This window comes from Planococcus citri, chromosome 5 (genome assembly GCF_950023065.1).
Source record: "Planococcus citri chromosome 5, ihPlaCitr1.1, whole genome shotgun sequence".
Classification (NCBI taxonomy): Eukaryota; Metazoa; Arthropoda; class Insecta; order Hemiptera; family Pseudococcidae; genus Planococcus; species Planococcus citri.
This window is the reverse complement of record NC_088681.1, coordinates 12,593,054-12,619,748: the sequence shown is the minus strand read 5'-3', so window position 1 is coordinate 12,619,748 and position 26,695 is coordinate 12,593,054. Positions and strand designations below refer to the sequence as shown.

General features: G+C 35.7%; 2 protein-coding genes and 1 long non-coding RNA gene across 3 annotated transcripts in view; 1 reads left to right on the top strand and 2 right to left on the bottom strand.

The window, feature by feature from the left end:
• Positions 1–26,695, top strand: part of LOC135849375 (uncharacterized) — a 498,164-nt gene that overhangs the window by 419,072 nt on the left and 52,397 nt on the right. The window lies entirely within an intron of this gene.
• LOC135848474 (speckle-type POZ protein-like) lies at positions 1,155–3,972 on the bottom strand. Its single transcript, XM_065368386.1, has 2 exons — positions 3,293–3,972; positions 1,155–3,215 (listed from the first exon to the last, which is right to left on the bottom strand). The coding sequence occupies exons 1-2, from the start codon at positions 3,305–3,307 to the stop codon at positions 1,704–1,706; spliced, it is 1,527 nt and encodes a 508-aa protein (XP_065224458.1). The 5' UTR covers positions 3,308–3,972; the 3' UTR covers positions 1,155–1,703.
• On the bottom strand, positions 20,593–23,874 carry LOC135848072 (speckle-type POZ protein B-like). Its single transcript, XM_065367846.1, has 2 exons — positions 23,630–23,874; positions 20,593–22,817 (listed from the first exon to the last, which is right to left on the bottom strand). The coding sequence occupies exons 1-2, from the start codon at positions 23,684–23,686 to the stop codon at positions 21,198–21,200; spliced, it is 1,677 nt and encodes a 558-aa protein (XP_065223918.1). The 5' UTR covers positions 23,687–23,874; the 3' UTR covers positions 20,593–21,197.

The following is a 26,695-nucleotide window of genomic DNA, read 5'->3' as shown; positions in this document are numbered from 1 at the left end:
AAAATTAGAAATTCACAAATGTTTTTTGTGGTATTTTTCTAGCCTTTTGGCCTTCGAATATCAAATTTAAAAACGTACAGAGCAGTTTGGATGACCTTTTTGATAACAAACGTAAGGTACTTACTTTTAATTAACTTCTGGCCGGAATTGTGACTTTTGCCAAAATGACTTCTGACTGCAACAGTGGCATTTCCAGCCACATTCGACTTTACTGAAATTAATGACTTTTGATGATCTTTAAGGCCGGTTCCCGTTTGCGAACCACAATAGGATTGTGACGTGGAAGAAAAAGAATCATTATGCTCATGCATTTCAATTCAAAATGTACCCATTTGCGAACCAAACCCGAAAAGTAGGACTTTTGTGAACCATTCTGTTCTTCTTTTGCAGAAATACATAATATGATAGGCTAGGAGAAGTTAGAGAATACTTATCGTACTGCAATTTCACTTCATTTTAAAGGTATAGGGTATGATGGCGATCCAAAAATACAGAGGGGGATCATCCATTAGTTTTTTTTTTCAAATTTTCAAAACCTTGAATTCAAGCCACAAAGGGGGGGGGGAATACATGCATTGACCAACAAATTTGAAATTTTTCTTGCCTCTGATTGAGGTACAACTATATAATGTGGCCATGATTTTTCTCTAGAGGCTCCATCAAAATTTGAAAAAAGTTGAAAAATGATCCAACCTATAGTTACTTATTTGAACTTTCGAAAATTCATCAAAAATCCAAGAATCAATTTCTACATGTGAAATTTTGGTTTCAGAGTTTTTAGGATATACATACCTACTCTTCCGATCCTAGAGTAGTCCACCTCAAAATTTGTAGCAGCCCAATTGCAAAACTGCGGGTCCCACGGGGGTCCAAAGGTCTCAACATTCAGATTTTTGGCCAATTCCGCCAAATAGTGAGCAAGAGTTAAAAAGTTATAAGGTCTTCGAGGCGTTTTTCGAACCAAAAATTTAGAAAAATTATTCAGAAACTGAAGATGTATGGATCAGCTAGATACAAGAATTGTATGGAGATGACACACGTCTGGCTCAAATGGAAGTTTCATCCACAGAAGAGGCGCCACGAATTGAAATGTGGGAGCTGAGGAATGCGGTGAAACGAGCCAGAAACATCAAAGCAAAAAACATCTTTAAATAAGTTTTTGTTCAATTTTCTGAAATTTTTATTCATTTTTGAGGGGGGTCCATATTTGTACCATTTTATGTCACTTTTCTAAATTTCAAATTTCTCCGTGAGTTTTCAACAAAAAAAATATATTTTTTTACACGATATACTAGAGTCTTTGGCCTTTCAAATGGTAAACTCGAAAAAAAAATTTGATAATTTTTTCTACTCTTTAAAGCCAAAAAGCTAGAGGGGGTCCATATTTGTACCTTCTCCTCTATTTATTTTTTTTTTGGAAATTTCAAGTAAAGCAACATTATTTTTGATGTGAGAAGTCAATTTTTCTGCTCTACAACTCCGGTAGATCGGAGAAAGGCAGAAGAAACCTTTTGAAAGTTCATACTTAATTCAAGAAGTAAAAACCCATAATTTTGGTAATTTTTTCATACGATTTGTTCCCTACTTTCGCGAATTTCTCAACCCAATACCTATATAAAAATCCCCAACATTTCGGTATATCTCAGCAGTTGTATTCAACTTTTGAGTCGATCTGAATTTCAGTAATTCTCTGGCTTTGAATTTTAATTCGTCGATGCGATGCTTTCAGCGTTCCGAGCCATCAAAGCCACATAGAGATTTTGCACGCAAATGTCTTGCAATCCCTTTAAACCGTACTTCGCAGCAACTACAAATAATTCATCGTACGCTAGCTGTGCAAAATTTTCACATTTCCCTGTGTAAATGTATCGTAGCATAGCGCGTAACACTTGTTCGTTGATGTGTGTAACGTTGATTCGAATTTTTCTCAATTTTCCATATTTCGCGTCTTTTTGTTGAAACATGGTGGCGAAAACGGAGCTGCGGGCAGCCAAAATAGCCTTATGAGCCGGATAATTGCTGCCATTCGTTACGAATATGACATCGGCGAATTGGGGATTTTCCAGCATCGATTCTAAGTTTTCAGAAAAATTACTGTGGTTGATAATGGCAGGCTTAGATGTTGGAGCAGGCGAATGAGTAGTTTGAGGGAGAGAAACGTTGTTATTAGAAGATTCGGAAATCCATTTTATGTGGATTAAAAGTGTTAGCGTGTCGTTTATCAGCAGATCTTCCCGGAAACAGTCACATTTCTTGCAGAATTCCCAGTGAATTTCTTGTCCGGATTCTAATTTTTCAATCGGCGATTTTCTTTCGTGTAATACTTCATTATGGTGGTTTATGATTGAAATATTGTACTTCGCGAACGTCTTTTTAACTTTACTCTCTCTGGATAGCTGTATGTACAATCCGACCGAATTTTCATCACGGGTTGAAACACTAATTTGCCATTCGTATCTATCGGTTGTAGATGCGTGCAACTTGGGCGACACAATCTCTTTCTTGTAAAGACTGCAATTATGAATCGCCCAAATGTATTTTAATTCGTGAACTTGTACGCACGTTTCGAATCGATAATCGCTGCCAGTTGAGGAGAATATCATGTCGGCCAATTTCTGATTTTCCAACATCGAATCTAAGTATTCTAAAGGAATACATTTTATGATGGTAGTCTTCGGTATGGCACTCGACAATGGAGATGTTTCACGTTTGTGGGAAATTTCGTGTGAAAGCTCCCCTAGCCATGCGATGTTGATTGATAAAATTATTGTGCCATTTTGCAGTATACGTTTTCGAAATAAATCATCTTTCGGGCAAAAATCTTTCCAGTATTTGCCATATCCCATTGCGATATTTTCCTGGGGCGAATTTCTGTATAGTAATACTTCTTTTTCGTGATTTATTAATGAGATGCTGTACTTCACTACTGCACTATCCATGGTACTTCTGGTGGATAGGTATAGATCTAGACCTATCGGTTTCGTAATACTTGTACCGCAATAACCATTAGGTGTAAGTTTAATTTGCCATATGTATTTGTCGGTTGTGTGTGCCTGCAGGTATGGGGAGAAAATCGTTTTATAATTGCCATCAGTCTGGTAATAACTGAAATTACGAATAATCCAAGTATACTGAATTTCGTGATTTTTCAGGTACGTATCACATCGAATCGCATTTTCAGAATCGATATTCAAACTGGATTCAGAGGGTTCATTCTGGAAAAAAATCATGATTTAAATGAATTCTGATTCCCCCGAATTACTTAGTTTCTTCTTCTATATACTGTACCTACCCTCAACCATTGCATGTTCTTTTTGTTAGGCAGGAGTTATCATTTTCTCTGATTAAAAAAAAAACTTAATGCTCATAAGGATTGCAAAAAAGTTGGGTTTGAGGATTTTGATCAAATGCTGTGGAGTCCTTCATTTAAATAAATAAATGTTAAGTTTCGAAGTCACTGAAAAAATTTCGATTTCTTCATAATTTCAAAAGTTCTCCAGAAGGAGCCCGAGCAGAAAACAAAGTACGAATCGCCGAATGTTCAATTTTGGATATTTAAAAATCCACCAAAAGTCGTGGTGCTCCCCAAATGTTTTTTTTTTCTTTTTTAATTTTCAAAACGACTATTTTTTTTGTAGATGGGACATTACCCTCATTTGTTTCATATTTTCGATGGATTTTCAGAATAATCAAAACCCCGAAAAATTACATGGAGATTTTGAAATGGCTCGAAAAAGTCACTCGTTGAACTGTTGAGTTTTGAAAAACGACAAAATAAGGTATAAATGTTTTTTTAGACGTCTTCTATATCAATTTGAAATATTAAGTGTACAGTGTAAAAATACTTGCTTGACAAATGCAACAGGATATAAAAAGAACCATCCAAAAAATGTGACAAGGATTCATTTTTTTGCATCTAAAAGATCAATCAACTTTCTTTATAGGAGCACCAAAAAAATACTAGATATCAGAATTACGGTAAGATAATTTGGAATATTTCAGAATGATAACCAAATGAAATGAATTCATTCTTATCTTTGTGCGTTTGGTAATGAAGGATCGATATTTGTATGTATTTTGAAATATGATCAGATCGAAACTGTACATATAATCATCGTAATTAAACTTCAACATCCGTATTTTGGCTCTTGCTCAATTCAAAGTCCACTACGTTTATCTGTTTTTCATCTCTTCCCCTCCCCCCTTACTTTTGATGAGCTCTCCGAGTAGGTTCAAATGAAAAATTAAGCGAAAAGCTTGTAATTTTGCCCCTCCCCCCTGGAGAGGTCAAGAGGGAGGTATTGATTCAAAGGCTTTCATTTGAAGGGTTTCTGAACAGCGCTAACTGGTTCTAGAATTCATGTTTCATTTTTTAGCGAATTTTTAAAAGTTCAAATTTGGACCAATTTCCCTGGAAAATTTCAAATTTTGATCAAACCGAAATGGAAAGCTGAAATTTGATTCGTAATACAGTTTTTAATCGATTGGTGCTGGTTTCAAGCCGTTCTGGAGCCTGCAGTCGATTTTTTGTTGTCTAGTTTTGGGACAAATTGGCATGAAAAGGCTTAAGTGTAACTTTCAATTTTGAATTTAGGTACATAAATAATCTCGGATGCATTATCGAGTTATTCACGAATTTTCATAATCTGTTTTTGCCTGTCCGAACATAAAATCCCCCTCCCCCTAATGGCTCAAAATACTTCATCGTCTATGTGCGTCATGTTTATTCGCATTAAGTACTCTATTTTCCCATTCTGTGTACCTTTTCAAATTGCTGCCATTTGTTCTAAACACGATGTCAGAATATTTTGGATTTTTAAACATCACTTTGAAATCGATCAGTGGCTGTACCAAAGACGGATGAACATTGAACATCATAACTAAAGAGATACCAAAAAGCCAGGACATAGAAGAAGAATGGAAAAATATCAAATTCATTGTGACAAAAGCGGCAAAAGAAAGGTTAGGGATGGTTCCATGCAGAATTGGGGCAAAGTGAATAAAGAATTGGGACAACAAAACCCAAGAACTCATACAACAGAAAAGTCAGGCATTTAGAAAATTCATGAGCTCAAAAAATGAAGTTGATGGTGAAGAATATCGAAAACAATCGGCAAAAGTCAAGAGAAAGTCTAGGAAATTACAGCGAGAGAGCTAAGAAAATGTTATCACATTCCTGGAGCATGATGCATACAAGTTACAGCCAAAGGTGTATAAGATCATAAGGAGAATTGACACAAATTTTAACTAAAAAATGGGATTGCCAAAAATAAAAATTTATGATGCAAGGAAATATTTTGAAGAACTCTGGAGTAATGAAAATGCACAAGATACAAAAATAGAAGATGAAATTGGAGAAACAGAAGACAGAATATCATTTATGTCAAACCTGAAAAACTACCTAGGAATAAGTCTACTCAACACCTGCTACAAGATATAATCTGACAAAACAACTGGCAGAACATGCAGAAGAAAAGATGTCAGAAAGTCAAAATGGATTTGGAAAAGGAAGATCATGCACTGACGCAAGATTTATAGTAAAACTACTGATAGAAAAAAGGGTCGAATACAACCTAGAAACACACATATTGTGCTTTATAGACCCGGAAAAAGCATTATCCCATGGAAAATGAATTCTATAAAATTCTATAAAAAACACTGAAAAATTTTCTATAGAATTTTATGTTCAGAATGTACCTATAAAATTTTATCAACGCTCATTTAATTTGATTTACTTGGATAAAATTCTATCAAATTCATATTCTTTTGTTTTAAATAATTATATTTAATTAGTAAAAATGGTCTAATTAATGTTAAAATGTAATTTGCGCTTAAAATGTGAAGTAGTGTAGTAAATTTCATCAAAAAAGCAAAAAAAAAATTCAAAAAATTTGACTGCCTGAGACAGTATTTGAACCTTCAACCTCCCACACCTTAATCTGTTTTCTTAACCCAGGGGTGCTAACCATAACCACAAAAAACCAAAAACCGTAACCGAAACCCAAACAAGAACCTAATTTTAGCCATTTTCAAACCCTAACTGTAAACAAAAACCGAAATTTCATAGGTTTTTTAAAAACCGTAAAAAACCATAACATTAATAATGAAGCAGAGTGAGTGAAACCAAAACCTAAACCGATATAATTTATTTTGGTTTTTTTTTGGTTTTCGGTTTGGGTTTTTTCAGTTTTTTCAATTTGTTTGGGGGGATTTTTTCACATTTTTGACTTGAGACTCGAAGTCCGCCGGGGAAATTGATAAATTTACTAATTAGTATTCTTGAAAAATATATGGATATACTTTTTTAGAATTATTATGACATGACTACAGTTTGTTTTCTGAGATTGAGAAATTTTGAAAACATTTAAAAAAAAATATGTAAAACCAAAAAAAAAACGAAAACCGAAACTGAAACTGAAACTGACATTTTTGTATATGTTACCGTTAAAGTATTTACTCCAGGTAATGTATGAAATAACTAGTTACTTCATACATTAACAAAAAAGTATTTAATGCTAATAAATTGTTCACAGTTTACCTAGGTAATGTATGAATAATCTAGTTATTCCATGAAATAGCTATGTGTGATCAGTTAAATCATGAAATGAGCTGTTGAAAATATTTTTGTGGTGAGTTTTTCATCAAGTGAAGGGGTTTTTTCAACTTTTTCAACGGATATGTAAAAATAGGGAGTCAAATGGGTCAATTTCACCAGCCAACACTTTTTTTCATGTTCTAATAAAAAAAATCACATTTTTCGCAAACTTTCAATTTTTTAAAATCAACTTTACGACATGCCATCCCAATTTTTTAGTATGTTGCTTAGCATGAAAAGTTGTCCATAATATATTTTTTCAGCATTTTTGAGAGTTGGAACGATATGAAAACTACGTTTTGAAACTTTTCTAGCTGATTTTTCATACGAAAAAAAAAGGCAACACTGATTTTTATGATATCACCAAAAAAGCCTTTCAAAGCCCTAACTATGGGAAAAAGTTCCATTTTGGTAGGTATCGCGGTTATGGAGTTATCTACTGTTCATTTCAAGTTCACTGAAAACTTTGACACCCCCTAGCAGCTTTTAAAAAAGGGGTAGAGGGCTGCGATTTGCGCCATTGATCATCCCTTTGGAAAGTCTTTCCACTGGAAAAATTTAAAAATGATCGCCAACCCTTACCATTTCTTGGTCAAATTGAAGTGGATTGACCCTTCATATATGCTGTAGCTTTGAATTAACCTTCATTTCTTACTTTATCGCAGTTCATTCATTGAATTCACACTTCAACTAAACACACCTCGTGTATGTATGAAATAACTAGGTAAAGTGTAGAAGAAAATTTGATTTCACACTTTTTCGTTAATGTATGAAATAACTAGTTATTTCATACATTACCTGGCATAAATACTTTAACGGTAACATATATAAGATCAAAACCGAAACTGAAAACCGAAATTTTGAATTTCAAAACCAAAACCGAACCAAAAACCGAAAAATTTTAAGGAAAAATTGGAGTGAAACCGTAATCGTAATTAAAATAATTAAGGTTAGCACCCCTGTCTTAACCACTATGCCACCCTGTTCCATGAGAGATCAGGTATTAAAGAAATTTATATTCTCTTTCCCAGGGTCTGGACTTGAAAAATTTTTAGGATTGTTTGATCAAATTTTATAAAATCTGGTCAAGTTTGATTAAATTTGATCAAACTTGATCAAGATGAATATCCTTGTCATAGAGAAACTTTTTCAGTGAAACAGAAGTTCATAATTTTTATCCAGTTTTATGCAATTCTATAAAATTGGATAAAATAAAAGTATATCTAACAAATTAACTAAGTGATGCATTTGATCAATTTTGATATAGTTTTATAAAAGTTGATCAAACAGTATCACGTTTTATATAAATTCCAAGCATGCATTACATCCCACTCTATAAAACTTTATACTACTTTATCAACTTTTACCAATCTTTATAAAATCACATCAAACTTTTTGTATTGCACTACATCAATCGTCATCAACTTTCATAAATTTTTATAACTTAGAATTAGGTAAATAAACCTTTGTGTGCTTATTACATAAAACTTTATCAATTTTTACCAATCTTTATAAAATTGAATAAAATTTCATGTGTATACTTCATCAAATTTCATCAAACTAAGTGATCCTTGCTGAAACAGAAGCGCAGATGCAGAAAATGATCAACCAAATCAACAGTGCTGGATTAAAATATGGAATGAAGATAAATGCAGGCAAGACCAAGGTGATGAGATTTACAAAAGGAGACTTCAAGGAGGTCAAAATCAACATTGGAACTCAAGAAATTGAAAATGTAAATCAGTTCAGATACCTTGGAGCGCTGATAAACAATGATGGTAGAGATCATAAAGAAATTAAATCACGGATTGGAATGGCAAAAAGCGCCTTTAACGACCTAGCCAATGTGCTGGGAAATCGAACGATGAGTCTAGCTCTGAGAAAGAGAATTATGCGATGCTACGTATGGACCGTTCTGAAGTATTCCTGTGAAACATGGACCATGAGTGCAGAATGCGAGAAGAAAATATCTGCTTTTGAGATGTGGTGCTATCGAAGGCTACTACGGATCTCATGGAAGGACTTCATCACCAACCAGGAAGTATTAGCAAGAATAGGAGAGGAGCGGAAAGTCGTAGTAGAAGATATAAAGAATAGAAAGCTAAAGTATATAGCTCATAAAATACGAGAAAACGGTATTTTCATGCTAGCGGTACAGGGGAAAATTCAAGGAAGAACTACAAGAGGGAGGAAACGATCGGAGATGTTAACAACAAACTCACCGGCCAACTCTCCCTGTAAGACCCTGAAAGAAACTATCAGATACGCTAGAAACCGGCTGATATAGATGGAAGTATACGCTATCTCCTGTAAAGGAGCGCAACTACGACGACGACGACATAAAACTTTATCAATCTTTATGAATCTTTATGAAATTATAGAAAATTCTGCATTCACAGTTGAAATCCACTGGATCTAATCAGATATAGGTAATTTTATAAACTTTGATAGAATTCTACAAAACTTGATCAAATTTTTATCTGATTTGATCAAATAAGATCAAATTGGATAAATTTTTATTAAATTTTATCGAATTATTTTCCCATGGGTATGATATAGTCAATAGGAAAAAAAAAACTGTTTGAATTCCTAAAGGATGAAGAGATAACATATAAAATGCGAAAGGTAATAAACAGCATATATAGGAACATTAGAATAAGAGTACGAACTACGAATTGGAAATGAACTCTCAAAACAAGCAGAAATAAACAGAGGAGTCTGAAGATGACCTATAGAGATCAATGTACAATCTACGTAACAAAGACATCAGAAAAGTATGGTATGAGAATATCATCAGAGAAAACAAAAACAATGGCTTTCAAAGGAAAAGAACCAGTAAGAAGCAAGATTGTAATAAATGGAAAGATCATTAAAAACAGGTCAATACCTAATTTCAAATACCTGGGAAACACGATATCATACCAGGGAAAAATAGATGTTGGTAGAAAGATTGCAAAGTTCCTGAGAGCCACGAGACTGCTAAATAGGGCCCTGAGAAGCAGTAAGGTGCGAAAAGAAACAAGATTGAAGGTGTACGATACCCTCGCAATATTGATGATGACTTATGGAAGCGAGGTACGGGAATTTTTGGAAACCAATTCGATGTTTTCTGAATGATTGCCTTGGATGATGGTGGACTCTGGTTTACTCGTAGGAGCTGGTGAAGCAATCATACACTGGTGAGAAACGTCAAAAGGCCGGGAAAACGATCTCAATTGGATAAACATTGTCAGTGTGTCATCTTTTAATAAGTTGCCTCTGAAAAAATCTTCCTTCGGTATGAAGTATGCAGAGTAGATGTTAAATTCGTCGTCAGCAATTTCTTTAAACGACGATTCTTCATGAAGTAACACTTGATCTTGACGGTTGATGATCGAAATATTGCACTTCGCCAATGCCTTTCCAACCTTGTTTCCGGCTGATAGAAATACAAGTGCGGTAAAAAAAAATCGTTTTATAATCTCGTTGTAAAGGAAATCGCCAATTATAAAATAACATTCATAAATGCCGATTGTGGGTACGTGAAACTTGGGCGAATAAATCCAAAAGCATTCCATTGTCTCGAAAGAACTGATGTTGTGTATAGCCCAGACGTATTCTATTTCATGAACTTGTATGTTGGTGTAGCTCATATTGGTCGTATCACATTGATGATTACTACCATTCGTTGACAACACCATCTCTGCCAATTTCGGATTTTCCAGAATCGATATCGAATCATTGTTCTCAAAAGTATTGCATACTTTGATAATGCTACTTTCATGCGTGGGACAAGACGAGAATTTTTTAGTGGGGTGAGAAATCACGTTCGACGGATCCTTTAACCATTTGATGTTGATTGACAATAATAATGTGTCGTTTTGTAGTATTTGATTTTTGAAAAAATCATCTTTCTTGCAAAAGTGTGGCCACGACCGCGACTTTCTGTAACCCCAAATCACAGTTTTATATGGCTCATGTGCAGAAAGTACCGATTCATTTTTATGATTTATAATTGAAACGTTGGTCTCGGCGTATACATTTTCATCAAAAGATAGATGTGCATAATATCGATGGTGTTGTGGATAAAAGGCCAAACTGAGTTTCCAACTTGCATTCTAAACTCGAAAGTGTCATATCATCGTACTAAGGAGTAGTTTGGCCGATGTATCAATTTTTTTGATGAAGGCAACTCATTCGCTTTCCATTATTATCCACTGATAATATTTTTTCTAGCTTGAGAAATTTATAATGATGAAATAGTTCGAGAGTGGACAGATTGGCCCTTTTGTATTTGTTCAACCTACAGGTTCAACATGAAAAAAAGGGCCAATCTGATAAATTTGGCAAAAAATAATAGATGTTTTGTTGTTGATAAATGGCAAATGCTTAGCAAATGGGAAATATTCGGCCGCGAAATGAAAGCTCATATAGTCTAATATTGTATGTAGGGGTGAAATCGATTTGTTATCAGTCATCAGTGAAGGTTCGAGCTTTGGTATCTTTTTTAATCATCTTCAGAATGAACTCTTTTTTTTGACGGATAAAATTCGTTTCCTGAGGCTCTTTTGATATTTTAATTTCTAGAAAAACCAACAGAATTACTCAAATGTGTCCAAATAATGCCAAATACTTATACAGCGTACTCAAATTACCTGAATTTTTGGTCTTTGGTTCAGGTTCAAATAGTTTAGCAAATCCGTCATCTCGATCCTTCCTCATTTCATTTCTATTGAGAAAGAAGTTGTGATTTTGTAGCCTGAAGTCTCAGGTACACGATGATGTGCTTAATTTTTCTTTATGAGTTATAGAAAAAATTTTGGAGGCCTTCGAATGGGCCGAGGAAAAAATTTCAGGTCATGCAGGATACACAAGTAGGTACACTTTGCGCTCTACCGGCGAGACTAATTCTTATAGCAAGCTGCATGAGCAGTAATTTTGTAGTCTGAAGTTACAGGAACATGGTGATGTATTTAGTTTTTCTGTACAACATGTTGTAACAATGTTGAACATGTCCAAAGTGACTTGGGCGTTTTTTTTTTAGTGAAAATTAACATCACTTAGCTATACCATGATCTCGTTGAATTCATTCAAGAATATTTGTACAAGTCAAACAAAAAAAACTGAATACACCGCCGTGTTCCTGAGGCTTTGGACTATCAAATGATTGCACACACTGCTTGATATAGATATTAGACTTGCTACTAGACCGCAATGTACGATACTCCAGCCCCATCAACCGAATAACTTTTCTCAAAAATTTCAAATACGATCAACATTTTTTCGAGTTGTAGGTATCTAAAAACTGAACACACCACCGTCTTCCTAAAACTTCAAGCTATAAAATGAGCGCTCATTTGGTTCAAAATACTCGTACCTCCATATAGGCTCTCCTCCAGAGCACTGTTGGCGATACTTTTTAATCCACCCTCGTATTATTTTGTTTACTCGTAGGTCTGGGTTTTCTGAGATCATTTTGGTACATTTGCAATTTTTTTTAAATTACTGGCCATCAAAGATAAATTTGTAGTGGTCTGTAATGTAAAAAAAAAGTAAAAAAATAGTTCAGTTTCGCCGTTTTGGATTATACTTTCATGTAAAAAAATGCAGATTGGCCCTTTCGTATTTACTCAAAATGACCGAGAACAGATTTGCCCTTTGGAAAAAAAAAACAGTTTGGCCTTTTATCCACAACATAGGTTCAGAGAGATTGTGTCATTTTTTTTATCAGTTCCGTTGGGTTCAATTTTAATACTCCAGTTGAGTGCATTAGCCTCGGGTGCGCGTAGGATGGGTGACGAAATTTCACTAGAGAATCTCTCGTGTATACTGAAATGATCAATGACCCAATTATAATTGATTTCGTGAATTTCCGTACTCAAATAAGTATCGCATCGAATAGCATTTCCACTGTCTGTAAGGTTCGAAGTGTACCTCGAGTGTTCATTCTGAAAGAAAGCATCGTATTTATTGCAAAAATCGTCCACGCTTATTCAAAAAGCTGTGGAGGATACTTTTCAAGCAGTGCTGATTATCCTGCTTATCTTGTTTTTGGCCAAATATTGCCTAAAAAGTCCCGAGTTTTACTATTTATTATTCGAATTTCAAATTTTCCATTTTTCTTAGCTTCTAGTTGATGAATGACTGATTTTAGATCTGAAGAGATTCTGACGCTCTTGGGCCTTCCTATTACTCAAAAATAGAAACCTTCGAGAAAATGACCTTTTGAAGGTGCTGCTATTGTTTTGCTTTCTGGACAGTTACTGAAATTAATTTTTTGATTTTTAGTGAGTTTTAAAAGATTCAAATGTGGGTCAAAAAAGAAGAAAAAATTGATATAAAGGTAGGCACATATTTTCAAAATCCTCCTATGCCGGTTCAGATCTAAAATTTTCTTCAGGAATTGAATATTTTTTTCTAAGTAAAAATAGGAAGAGTGAATCAACGTCTGCTGGAGACTTCGGATCGATTCGAAGCCATCACTAATAGACTCAGGGTTTCGAAAATAGGGTAGATACAAATTAAATTTCAGCTGTTTTTCATATTTTTTTCCAAAAAAAACACTTGAGGAAATTTTTGGTTATTGAAGCAGCACTAACGTATTTCGGAGGAGGGGGAGCACCCCATCCTCCAAATTTGGGCAAAACTTTAAATATAAAAAATCTGCTGCATGTGATATCGAATTGATGTTTTTTATGACGCTGAACACGAGTATGTCGTCATATTTTTGATTGCATCCCATCCATGGCCCGCACTTAGACTTTTACCTGTTTTGGAAGGTTCTGGGGGCCATAGGTGGGGTCGGTTTGAAAAACTAAGAGAATATTCGTGTTCAGCGATATCGAAAACACACTGTTTCATGTGTCATGTCACACGAATGAAATAATTTTTTTGACTTTCAACCCCTTTGGGGATGAGCTGGGGGCCGTGGATGGGGTCCGATCAAAAAATCTGACGTCATATTCGTGTTCAGCGTCACCAAAAACATACAATTCGATGTATCACAAGCCCCAGATTTTTTTTGAAAGTTTTGTCCGAATTTGGGGGAGGGGGTGCTCCTCCACCATTCAAAGATCCCATCTCGAAAATTGAATATTTCGAAAAAGCATTAGAAGGTACATCTATGGACATTTTTTCAGAATTTTAAATGCTATCTCCCACTTACAGCGCCTTTTTGAAATGTGAACTTTCAATTTGCAAGTTCAGTAAGTTTCAACTTTTGAAAATTTCAAAACACTTGAAAAGTTTAAAATTCAATAAGCCCTTTCGAACTGTGAAATCAGTTTTGATCAAAGTATCATAGCTTTGGAGTAATGCGCTGCTGAAGTTGAGTACCTCAAGACATTGTGAAAATAATTGACCCCCCCCCTCCACCTGCTCACCAGATTACGTGTTTCTTACTTATATGGTTGGATAGACATTTTTTTTAAAAATGTGAGCGAAATCGAAGGACGTGACTTTCAAAAATCGCATTTTTTTGGTGGAATTGACGTGGAATGACCCAGGAATTAATTCTAAAAATCGCAACTTTTCTGTTCCTATAAGGAAATTCTTGCTGCGTAAAACAACCCCCCCCCCCCTTCCAAAATTTCACTTGTGTTGACATTCTGGAACCTCTAGCGCAATTTCCTATTTTAAAAAAAAATTTTAGGAGAGTGTTGGCAAAATTGGTCTCGTAACCGTAACGTATCGAATAGTGTTCGGTAAATTTAGTTTTTATTTTTAATAAAAAATAAATTTCGGTTTCGCGATATAGATATTGTTGGTTACGTATTAAATGGATTTTTGTTCTTTTCGTAAAATCGCGTAAACTGTTGGCTGCTAAATTATCGTTGTTTTTTCGTTGTTTTCGTTAGTTACTAAGTTAGTTCGCGTTAATATTATTCTTGTCGTCGTAAAGTAAAGTCATCGAGCTTTTTGCTCAGTCTCATTTGTCTGGTTTATTGATCGTTAAGGTCAATGACCGTTAATAATAAATATTTATTTATTTTGTTGAAAGTTTGTTTTCGATTTGTCGAATGTTAGGCAAGTTTAATATTGTTGTGAGTCAGATTTATCGATTTTGATCGATTTATCGTACATGGTAGCGTAGAGCATAGTTCGTGAAAGCTCTGTTTCGCAATTCGACGTCCTGTGTGGAATTTTCTGGCTTGTGTAGCTTCAGCGTATTGGTTCGTGTAGTGTTCGACGAAGTAAATGTCGACAGTCCTGTCCTATTTGCGGTCAGGAAAATCGGTCAACGTAGACGACGACGACAGTAGTGTAGATAAGCGTAAATCGAGCGCCGAGTTTCGTGGTTTTTCTGAAAAGGAAAAACCAGAACAAAGTATACCGAAGTCGAAAGGTAAAAGTAAAGTAACGTTACAGCACGTATCTGAGTCATCCGGCGATTCGGAAGCTGGTCCAAGTTCAGCAGGTTTTGGTGATTCGACATCCGACGATCCGACGATCCCTGTTGACTCCGTTCCTCCTCCGTCTAATCCACCATCCGGTCCTCCACCTCCTCCACCTCCTGGTCCATCCGACGACGAGTCCGAAGGTAGTGAAAGTAGCGACGACGAGTCCGACGACGTAGCTATAGAATCCGATTCGAGTAGTTCGTCGAGTGAAAATATGTTCGGTGCTGGTGATAATCGCGTAATGGAGTCGATGGTCTTTCGCGGTACGGGTTTCGTTTCCTGGAAAAGAAAAATAAAGGTCATTTTGTCGGCCAAAGGATTACAAACCTCGATTGTACAAGTAAATTCGTTATCGCCGCGTAAAAAAGCGAAAGCTTTAGAAATTTTAATTAGGCACGTAGCTGAGAACGTTTTCCGACTGGTCAAGGAGACAGAGGACCCGTACGTATTCTGGACGGAGCTCAACTCCTTGTACCAGGCGGAAAACCAAGCAGCAATTATCGACTGTCGAACTCGTATTTCGAAGATTGTCATCGATATGTACAAAGGTCCGAAGGAGTTCTTGGAGGCATTTTATACGCTAGTCAACGATATGGAGAGCTTGGACGTGAAATTGACTCCATCGGAAATCTATACGTATCTGATCAACGCGTTAGGCAACTCGCCTAAGTACGAGTCAGTGCGTATGACTGCTCGAGGACTAGTTCACGTCACAGCTGGAGACCCAAATCCAAAAGTGATTTCGTCGTTGCTTTTGAGTTTGGAAGATACCTCGAAGAACTCCTCGACTTCGAAGGGTTCGACAAGTACCGGTTCCGCGATGGCCGCATCCGATCAATCCGGTAATAATAATAATAAAAATAGTCGTAATCGTAATCGTAATAAGTCGCATAATCGTAGTTCGAACTCGTCCGGTAATTCGTCGAACGGTAACGGTGATCGTAGTGGTAATAATGGCTTCGTACAAGCCAAAGATCGTACCTGCTATAAGTGTCATAAACGGGGCCATATGGCCAAGTCTTGTCGATCCGCCGGAGGGAATTATAGAAACGATACCAACCCTCGGGGAAGTATTGTTTGCTATCGTTGCAATCTGACTGGGCATATCGGTCGAAACTGCCCACAGAACGGTGATTCGTCGCGTAATAATGGTGGTAACGGTTCGTCGAGTGGTACATCGGGTACGTCTGGTCCGTCAGGTTCGTCCGGTTCGTCAGGTCCTCGTCCGTCTATCGCGTTAGGTCTTTTTCCGTCGACATCTGGAAAAAAAGAAAATTTCTCGTTAGATGAAGGTCATAGTCGTAATATCGTAGATGAATTCGTTAAAAATAGTGTCGGTCGTAGTAGTTTCGGTGACAGTGTTGCGATTTCTAATTTCGGAAATTCGCGTAACGTAAATATCGGGTCGAACTATTTTTTAGGTGACTCGACTGCTTTGAATCTCGGTGAAGAAAATGCATACGTCGAGACAAACGACGACGACGGCGTCGATTTTATCACGTTTGTCGTCGATAGTGGTGCGACGTCGCATTTTCTGAAACATCGTGGAGTCTTGCACGATGAGAGGAAAATAAACGAAAGTTTACAATCCGCTCATTGTGAAGTCTCTTTGATCAAAGAAGGAGTAGGTCGATTGAGAGTTCTAGCCGATGACGGAAACGTCTATTGGTTGAACGAGGTATACTACGTACCTAGTCTTTCTTTTAGTCTTCTGTCCGTGTCGAAAATCGTAGCGAATGGTTATCGTTTCTTCTTCGATGAAGATCCTCGTTTGGTCGATCCTGCGGGAAATTTAGTGTCAAAATTAGTACTTAATGATAATGGATTGTATACGATTCAATTTATGATAAATATACCTCCCATTTTGTACTCCTGTTCCAATTATTCATCTGCGTTAATTTCTGACGATAGTAGTGACTCGACAAATGTAGGTAATACTTCGACGACGATAGGTAATGATTCTGGAGTTGTAGTTTCGAATGTTTCTAGTGTAGGTATAGGAAATACCAGTACGTGCAGTGACAGTGATGTAAATCTGAAAAATAAAAAAAAAATAAATAGGTTAAAAGGTGAAGGTGACATCTGGCATCGTAGGTTAGCTCATACGAGCAAAACGGTACTAGATAAGATTCCTGAGTTACGTGGATGTGATTGCCCACCTTTCAATCAGTGTCAAATTTGCTGTAAAGCAAAACAAAAGAAACATACCTACGATTCGAGTAGGTATAGGTATCTGAATCCGCTCGATCTCGTTCATATTGACGTAATGGGTCCTATTACAGAAGGACTAGAAGGCGAGCGATATTTGATTGGCTTCGTAGATGACTGTACGAGATGGGGAGTAACGTTCGGAATGAGAAGTAAAGCCGAAGTAGGTACCTACCTGAAAAAATTTGTAAATATTAGTGAAACGTTATGGAGTACAAAAGTGAAGCGTATCAGGTGCGATAACGCTAGTGAATTTATTGGAGGTACCTTTAAAGAGTTCGTTGATGAAAAAGGCATATCGATGCAGAACAGTGAGCCTTATGAAAAGCAGCATAATGGCACCGTCGAGCGTTTCTTCCGAACCATCCAAGAAAAAATGCGAGCTCTATTGTACGAAGGAGGTTTAACGAATAAATTCTGGCTTTACGCTGCATACACGGCGAACTACGTGTACAATCGTTTACCGCATTCTGCCTTGAACGATCTGTCACCGTACGAGCTGTGGAATCGCCGAAAGCCGGATTTTTCGAGAGTGAGATTGTTTGGAAGCGTTGCACGAGTTTTAGTACCGCCTGAAAAGAGAAAGAAAACCGATGAGAAGTCGATAGATATGGTATTGTTAGGTTTTACAGAGACAGGTTATGTATTGTACGATGTTTTACGAAATAAATTTACGAATTCGAGTTGTGTAGAAATAGACGAAACGCGTAAGATACACGATGTTATTAACGATCATTTGTTAAAAACATCGGTATCAGTGAGTGTAAGCGATGTGAATATCGTACCTACGGTTACACCGGTAGGTAACGCTGATTCAGCTCCTGGTTGCTCCAATTGGATAAACCCAGATGAGCTGACTGAGGCCGAACATAGCGGTGATAACTTGGTAGATCGTAGTTTGATCGATACATCTTCTTCAGATGAACGTAGCGACGATTTTGCTTGCTTTGCACTCGCTGGGGTCGATGACCTTACGTATGAAGAAGCGTTGAACGGCTCTGAAGCGAAATTTTGGCGTGTAGCGATAGATGAAGAGTTAAAGGCGATGGAGATCAAAGACGTTTGGTATTCAGCATCTGAAAAAAGTGTAAATAAAGAGAATTATTCGAAAGTAGACAGTAAGTGGGTTCTAAAGAAAAAAATCAACTCGAATGGTGGGGTGAAATTTAAGGCGAGATTGGTGTTGTGTGGTTTCAAAGACAATCATTTCTATGAATTGGATGAAATATACGCGCCAACACCTAATCAACCGATAATACGCTCGATGCTCAATCTAGCTATGGTCAACAAGTGGCAGTTGAGACAGCTAGATGTGAGTACAGCATTTCTCAATGGAGATATAAATCGAGGTATTATGTTCAACCCACCGAAAGGGACTAATGAAGAGAAAGGTGTCGTATATATTCTCAAACGTTCGTTATACGGGTTAAAAACAAGTCCCAAATCGTGGAACGTAAAATTGAACGAGTACTTACTTTCGCTCGGTTTCGTAAGGAGTAAAGTCGATCCTTGTGTGTATTTCGACGCTGAAAATCCTCTACGTTGCGTTTTTGTCGTTTACGTAGACAATTTTCTAATTACAGGTTGCGATGATCGTCTTATTGAGTGGTTAGTCAAGCGATTGAATGAGCGTTTTGGAATCAGAGACCTGGAACAATGTAAGAAATTTATTGGTATGGAAATTAATCGTAGTAAAGACAAGTTAGAAGTTCATCAAAACACGTATATCGAGCAATTAGTTAGTGATTACGGGCTGTCTAATTCGAATAGTATTTCAACTCCCATGGAACCGAACTTGAAGATTACAAATCTCAAGCTCGATAAAAGTTATGAAACCAAAGTGCGTGGTCTCTTAGGAAGTTTGAGTTACATAGCAAGGGGAACACGTCCTGATATTGCTTTTGCTGTAAACTTTCTAAGTAGATACCAGCACTTGGCAAATAAGGAGCTATTCGAATACAGCAAGCGTATCTTAAGGTATCTACGTAGTACGTTAGACGTGAAACTTACCTACGTAATACCTAAAGTAGTCGATAAACACTCTGTAAGAGTGTACGTAGATTCGGACTTCGCTGGTGATTGTTTAGATAGAAAGTCAACGTCTGGAATTTTTGTATTGCACTATGGCAACGTAATTGACTGGGTAGTCAAGAAACAAAATTGTGTAAGCCTTTCGTCGTGTGAAGCTGAATACGTTGCGTTAAGTACGTCTGGAAAGGAAGTCTTGGCTTGGCGAAATCTGTTTGTCGAATTAGAAGTTCGTATTGACACCGTACCGGTGTATTGCGATTCTAATGCAGCGATTGCCGTTGCGAATACGGTCGAATCGAAACGTACCAGACATATAGATGTCTGTTATCATCATATACGCGATTTAGTCACGAAACAGATAATATACTTGCAAAAGATATCTTCGGCAGATCAACTTGCCGATATTTTGACCAAAGCCACTACATGTACCGTATTCGATAGACTCTGTGAGTCATTGTTTAATGCTTAAATTAAGTTTTCGAGTCGATTTTTATGTAATATAAGTTTAGTTTAACTGAAATTTTGCTGTAAAAATATTTTAGCTCAAAGTGTTTACAAACACCGGTATTGATAAGAAGCAACAAGTTTTACGTTTATTTAAGTGGTACGCGTGTTAGGGAAAATATTTTTATGGTGGGGTGTTGGCAAAATTGGTCTCGTAACCGTAACGTATCGAATAGTGTTCGGTAAATTTAGTTTTTATTTTTAATAAAAAATAAATTTCGGTTTCGCGATATAGATATTGTTGGTTACGTATTAAATGGATTTTTGTTCTTTTCGTAAAATCGCGTAAACTGTTGGCTGCTAAATTATCGTTGTTTTTTCGTTGTTTTCGTTAGTTACTAAGTTAGTTCGCGTTAATATTATTCTTGTCGTCGTAAAGTAAAGTCATCGAGCTTTTTGCTCAGTCTCATTTGTCTGGTTTATTGATCGTTAAGGTCAATGACCGTTAATAATAAATATTTATTTATTTTGTTGAAAGTTTGTTTTCGATTTGTCGAATGTTAGGCAAGTTTAATATTGTTGTGAGTCAGATTTATCGATTTTGATCGATTTATCGTACAGAGAGCTACAATTTTTTTTGGAGAGGAGAATCTACCCTCATTTGTTTCATATTTTCAATGAATTCTTAAAGTAATCGAAAAGCCATAAAAGTTTATGGAGACTTCGAAATTGATTGAAACAGTCACCAGTTGAACTGCTGAGAATTTTGAAAAGGGCGAAATGAGGTGTAAATATTTCTTTAGACCTCTAAATCATTTTAAATGCTGTGAATTTACAGTATGAAAATTCTTACCTGACAACTACAACAGGAGAGGAAAGAAACTATCCAAAAAATGTGGAAAGGATTCATATTTTTGCTTTTATAGATTAAAAAAATAAAGGAATCAAAATTCTTTGTATAGGAGCACCAAAAAAAATACAGTATAAAATTACATGTGGAACTTCAGAATGAAACCCAAATGAAATAAATTCATTCTTATCTTTGTGCGTTGATAATGAAGAATTGATTTGTATTTTTTTTTTTTTTAAATAACGCCAACATTTGAACCCTACAATCGTCGTAATTAAACTTCAACTTCCGTATTATTTTCGGCTCTTGCTCAACACAGAATTTACTCGATTTTCCGCAGGATTCTCGAATTCTTGATTTTTGATTATGTGTTTGATGATTTTTCGCAAGGTTTTATGATCTTCTCAATGGCTTTCGAGTATCGAGTAACGAGTTACGACTAAAGACGACACTTTTCAATGACTCTCACAGGATTGTCGATTTTTTTTTCAAAATTAATGATGATGCTAATAGTGATTGTTCAATAACGTTAGGTATGGTGCAAAATTAAAATTTCTAATCAAACTTATGACTTCTTCAAGAATTATGAAGTTTTGAGAGAAATGTGTTTTTAAAATAATTTTCAATGAGGATTGTGATTTTGACATGAATATGTTTTTGCTTGGGGGGAGGGGGTCTGTCCAAAGTGTCATCATTTCTGAAGAGTTGCATTCGACTTTTGAGTTAATCTATTTTTCAGTAATTCTGTGGCTTTGAATTTTAATTCGTCGACGCAATGCTTTTTGGCAAAAGCCAACATTTTCGCTGCGTTTTGAGCCGACAAAGCTTCACGAAGGTTTCGCTCGCAAATATTTTTCAATCCGTTTAAACCGTATTTCACAGCAACTACGAATAATTCATCGTACGCTAGCACCGTAAAATTTTCACATTTTCCTGTATAAATGTATCGTAGCATAGCACGTAACACTTGTTCGTTGGTGTGTGTAACGTTGACTCGAATTTTTCTCGATTTTCCATCTCTGGTGTCTTTTTGTTGAAACATGGTTGCGAAAATAGGACTGCGTGCTGCCAAAATAGCCTTATGAGCCGGATAATTGCTACCATTCGTTACGAATATGACATCGGCGAATTGTGGATTTTCCAGCATCGATTCGAAGTTTTCAGAAAAGTTACTGTGTTCGGTAGTGGTAGGCTTAGATGTTGGAGCAGGCGAATGAGTAGTTTGAGGGAGAGAAACGTTCTCATTAGATTCGGAAATCCATTTTATGTGGATTAAAAGTATTAGTGTGTCGTTTTTCAACAGATGTTTTCGGAAACAGTTATCTTTCTTGCAGAATTCCCAGTGAATTTTTTGTCCGGATGCTAATTTTTTAATCGGCGATTCTTTTTCGTGTAATACTTCATTATGGTGGTTTATGATTGAAATATCGTACTTCGCGAACGTTTCATTAATTTTACTCTCGCTAGATAGCTGTACGTACAGTTCGACCCAATTTTCATCACTGCTGGTTGTAACAGTGATTTGCCATTCGTATCTATCGGTTGTAGATGCGTACAACTTGGGCGACACAATATCATTCTCGTAAAGATTGAAATTATGAATCGCCCAAATGTATTTTAATTCGTGAATTTGTACGCACGTTTCGAATAGATAATCGCTACCGTTTGAGGAGAATATTATTTCGGAAAATTTCGGATTTTCCAACATCGAATCTAAGTTTTCTGAAGGAATGCATTGTACGATGGTAGTCTTCGGTATGGGACTCGACAAGGGAGATGTTTCACGTTTGTGGGAAATTTCGTGTGAATATTCCCCTGACCATGCGATGTTGATTAATAAAATTAATGTGTCATTTTGCAGTATGCGTTTTTTAAAGAAATCATCTTTCGGGCAAAAATCTCTCCAGTATTTGCTACCTCCCCGTGTGATGTTTTCCAACGGCGAATCTCTGTGCAGTAATACTTCTTTTTCACGATTTATTAACGAAATATTGTACCTCGCTAATGCACTTTTAGTCGCGCTTTTTTCGGATAGGTATACATCCAGGCCGATTGGTTTTCCTCTAGGATTATAGTCCCAGTAGTTGCCATTAGGTGTAAGTTTAACTTTCCATATGTATCTGTCGGTTGTGGGTGCCTGTAGATCTGGGGAGAAAACCTCTTTATAACCGCCGTTAGTCTCATAAGAACTGAAATTACCAATAACCCAAGTATACTGAATTTCGTGTTTTGATTGATACGCGTACGTATCACATCGAATCGCATTTTCAGAATTGATACGAGTATTTAAACGGGACTCAGAGTGTTCATTCTGGAAAAAAAAAATAACATATGATTTAATTAAATTCCGATACGTTGAATCGTCAGCTTTTCCTTCTATTCCTATCCTCAACCATTGCTGCTCCTTTAGTTGTGCAGAAGTTAATTTCTCGAATAAAAAAAAATTAAAAATGTTTCATGCTCATTACAGGATTGCAAAAGTAAGGGTTTGTGGATTTTGACCAAATTTAGTGGAGACCCTTCAATCTTGATTTTGAGTTTGAAGTCACTCAGAAAAATTGTGGGCTGCGAAGAAGCCCTGGAAGGGAGATATGGGTTCTTAAAGAGGGACAATTTCGAAAAAATCGTGTTTTTTTTGCTCTAGCTCTCACTTAATCTATTTTAGGAACAAAAGATATATGTAATTCGAGATTTTCCCCTCCATCCGGATTTCACAGGTTCTGAGACATTCTGGAGCCTCTATAGTGCGATTACCGATTTTTTCATGATTTCGAAATTTGTCCAGGAGTGGAAATCAAAACATGCATCGCCGAATAGTCAATTTTGGATTTTTAAAAAATTACTTTTTTTTAAAAAATTTTTATCACAACTGACATTTTTTTTTTTTGCACAGGGGATTTTAACCTCATTTGTTTCAGATTTTCAATGGATTTTTAAGATAGTTAATTGAAAAGCGAGAACATTTTATGGAAAGTTCGAAATTGCTCGAAAAACGGAAAAAGTCACCATTATTTCAACTGTTGAATAATAAAATTTTGATAAAGCACAAAATGAGGTGTAAATCTTTTGATAAACTTCTCTAAATCATTTTAAATTTTAAATGCACAGTATGAAAATTCTTACTTGACAACTGCTACATGAGATAGAAAGAACAATCCAAAAAATGTGAAAAGGATTCATATTTTTACTTCTATAGACTGAAAATAAGGAATCAACTTTTTTTGTAGATACGTGTACCAGAAAAATACTAGATCAGAATCATTACATGTAGTACTTTGGAATGTAAACCGAATGAGATAAATTCATTCTGTTCTTTCCGCGTTTATAATGAAGGATCCATATTTGAAATATCATGAGACCGAAATTCCATAAACGTCGTAATTAAACATCTTCAATTTCATTTCCGTATTTTGGCTCTTGCTCAATGCAGATTCCACTCGAATGAATGTATCGATTTATTGATCCGGGTCAGATGATATGACGTTAGGTACATTATTAGGTTTATCTGGATTTCTTATCGTTACCCTCCCACCCCTTACTTTGGATAAGTTTTCCAAATAAGTTCAAATGAAAAATTAGGCGAAAAAAATTGTGATTTCGCTCCTTTTGGAGGGGGTAAGTAAAGAGTTGTTGATTCAAAAGCGTTCGTTGATACGGTGCTGGAACATCGCTAACTGGAGCTCGAATTCATTTTTCGATTTTTAGCTTTTCAAATGTTCGTTCACATTTTACTAATTTTTCTAAAAAATTTCAAAGTTTGATCAAATTGGAAAGAGGGAAAGTTGAACTTTGGATTCATATCACCGTTTTAATCGATTGATGCTGGTTTCAACCCATTCTGAAGTCGTAGTGGGTTTTATTGATTTCTAGTTTTGGAAAATTGGCATTAAAAAGAGTGACCCATTTTTTTTTTTGAGAAGAAAAAAATATGTCAAAAATTGAATGACCTGAGGTCGTAAACGATTTCTCAGTGGTTTTCGAAAGTGTAGAATGTGAACAAATCGCACCTCGGGAGTAATAATAAGGTTACATCTCAAAAAAGTGAAATTTTACAGTTGAGTGATTTTCTTTTTTTAAAAAACTTGATTCATTATTTTTATCAACTTATAATTGATTATGAGGAATGAATAGCACCTCATTTTAAAGATCTGGTATCCTACCTTCATTTCGCATAAGAACACTTTGAAAAATAAAATCTCAAGGAGGAAATATTTAAATGTTTGGAAAACATTTTGAGTTATAACCCTTCATTAAAGTTGATGTGGAGGCGAAAGGAAGCGTCCAAAAAAAATTTCATGTTAGCAAAGTTGTAGAGAATTAAATTTCCAATCGACATACTTAATGTCGTTAGTTTTTTTCTAGAGTGCTTAGTTTTTGAGTTTTTCTCAAAAAACTAAAATTTCATTATACATATGTGATCTGTCACGAGAAAACTAACTTAGTGTCCAAAAAATCGATATCTTTTTTATGATGGATATTAGTAGTACTTAGGGTGCTGAATCCGACTGTGGGGGTTGAAACGTTCGCGAACGATTCTTTTGACCCTAAATCTGAGGTCAAAAAAATAGAGCAACTACAGTAAAAATTGAAAAAAAAATTTTTTTTGATTTTCTTGAAAGGTATGTTCTGGGGAGTCGAAATGTAAATTTTTGCAACAATCGGCTCACATTTGGAGGATTTGTGCCATATTTTGAAATTTGAGTAAGGCTTGAGTTGGAAAAATCAACTCTTTTTGTTTTGAACAAATTTGTTAAGAAACGTGATAAATTTAATAATAATAACTTATTCTTCATTAATAATTCATACTCGGGTAGTTTTTGCAACATTTTTGTCAAAAAATTCAAAAAAATCGAAAAAATTGATTTTGGGAAATTTCGATTATTGGACTTGGCAACCTTGAATCTGATGATTCTGAAAAAAAATTAGCGGGTTATGTTGGCACTCATGGGGGCCAAAAGTGGTGCAAGTTTCATGGACCTACAAATTTTAGATCGCCTGATACATAGACTCAAAACTTCAAATGCTCTTCCTGTAAAATTTACGTTTTGGACACTAGGTTGGTTTTCTCGTGACAGATCACATATGTGCAAATTCATTTTTCTGAAAAGTGATCAATTTAAAAAATGTTTTCCATTTGGTACAAACCAATAAAAAATGCACTCCTTGTGACTATTTCTAACTGACAAACATTCAAAACAATCAAAACTGTTTGTTAACACTTTGTATGTACGAAATTTGCTCAAAAAAGGTGCTGGAGTTTTTTGAGATGTCACCTTATAACTCCAAACAACTTGCAATGTTGTTGGGATTTTGAGTTAGGCCATTTGTGTTTTTTACATGATCTAGATAATGTACCCAACTCAAAGTGTTATTTTTGGTTGAGGGGGGTCATACAAGCCCCAAAAATGCAAAAACATCAAAATCAATTTTTTTTGAGATGTCACCTTATTACTCCCGAGGTGTGATATGTGTGAAAGTGCATATCTTGTGTTCTTTCTTTTATGTTAAATAATGGATCGTCGTTGGTTAACCTACTCACACCCAGCCAGGGTAAGTGTCATAAAGATTACACATAGGGAACCAATTGTGTGTCAATACTCTTGGTGTCAATCTCCATTGTATTGAACATGGTGTTGCTAAGTAGCATAACACCTTCAGAGAGTCCTCACTTATGACTCTCTAAACATAGGTATATCAGTATTATTTATCAGAAATTTTCTCATTATTTTTGATACCTCGACATGCGATGTCGACAATTGTTGATGTAAAATTCAATGCTCAAAATTTACATCCATAACTATGTCGACCAATCTTTCAGAATTAAAATTCATATTTTAGTGTTCAAAAATTCAGTAAACATTTAAGGATATGATCTTGTTTAAAGAGGAAAACAAATTTTTCAAGGCATTGATTAAATTATTATTCATTTTCCCATAACGTAGCGTGCCCAATGATCGACAGTGCTAAGAATTTTTTCCTCCAAATACTGATGTATCTTCAAAACAATTTAGGTTACTGAGCTGCATTTGTTTTGTGTACCTTCTGGCACTATTTGGGTACACAAAATATATTTTACTTTAGATTTTTATTCATTATTTAATGTAGTAATTACGTTTTTTCATGATAAAGTCCAAAATCATACATGGACCAGTAATCGACACACATGTTCCAGTTATCAACAAAAAGGGT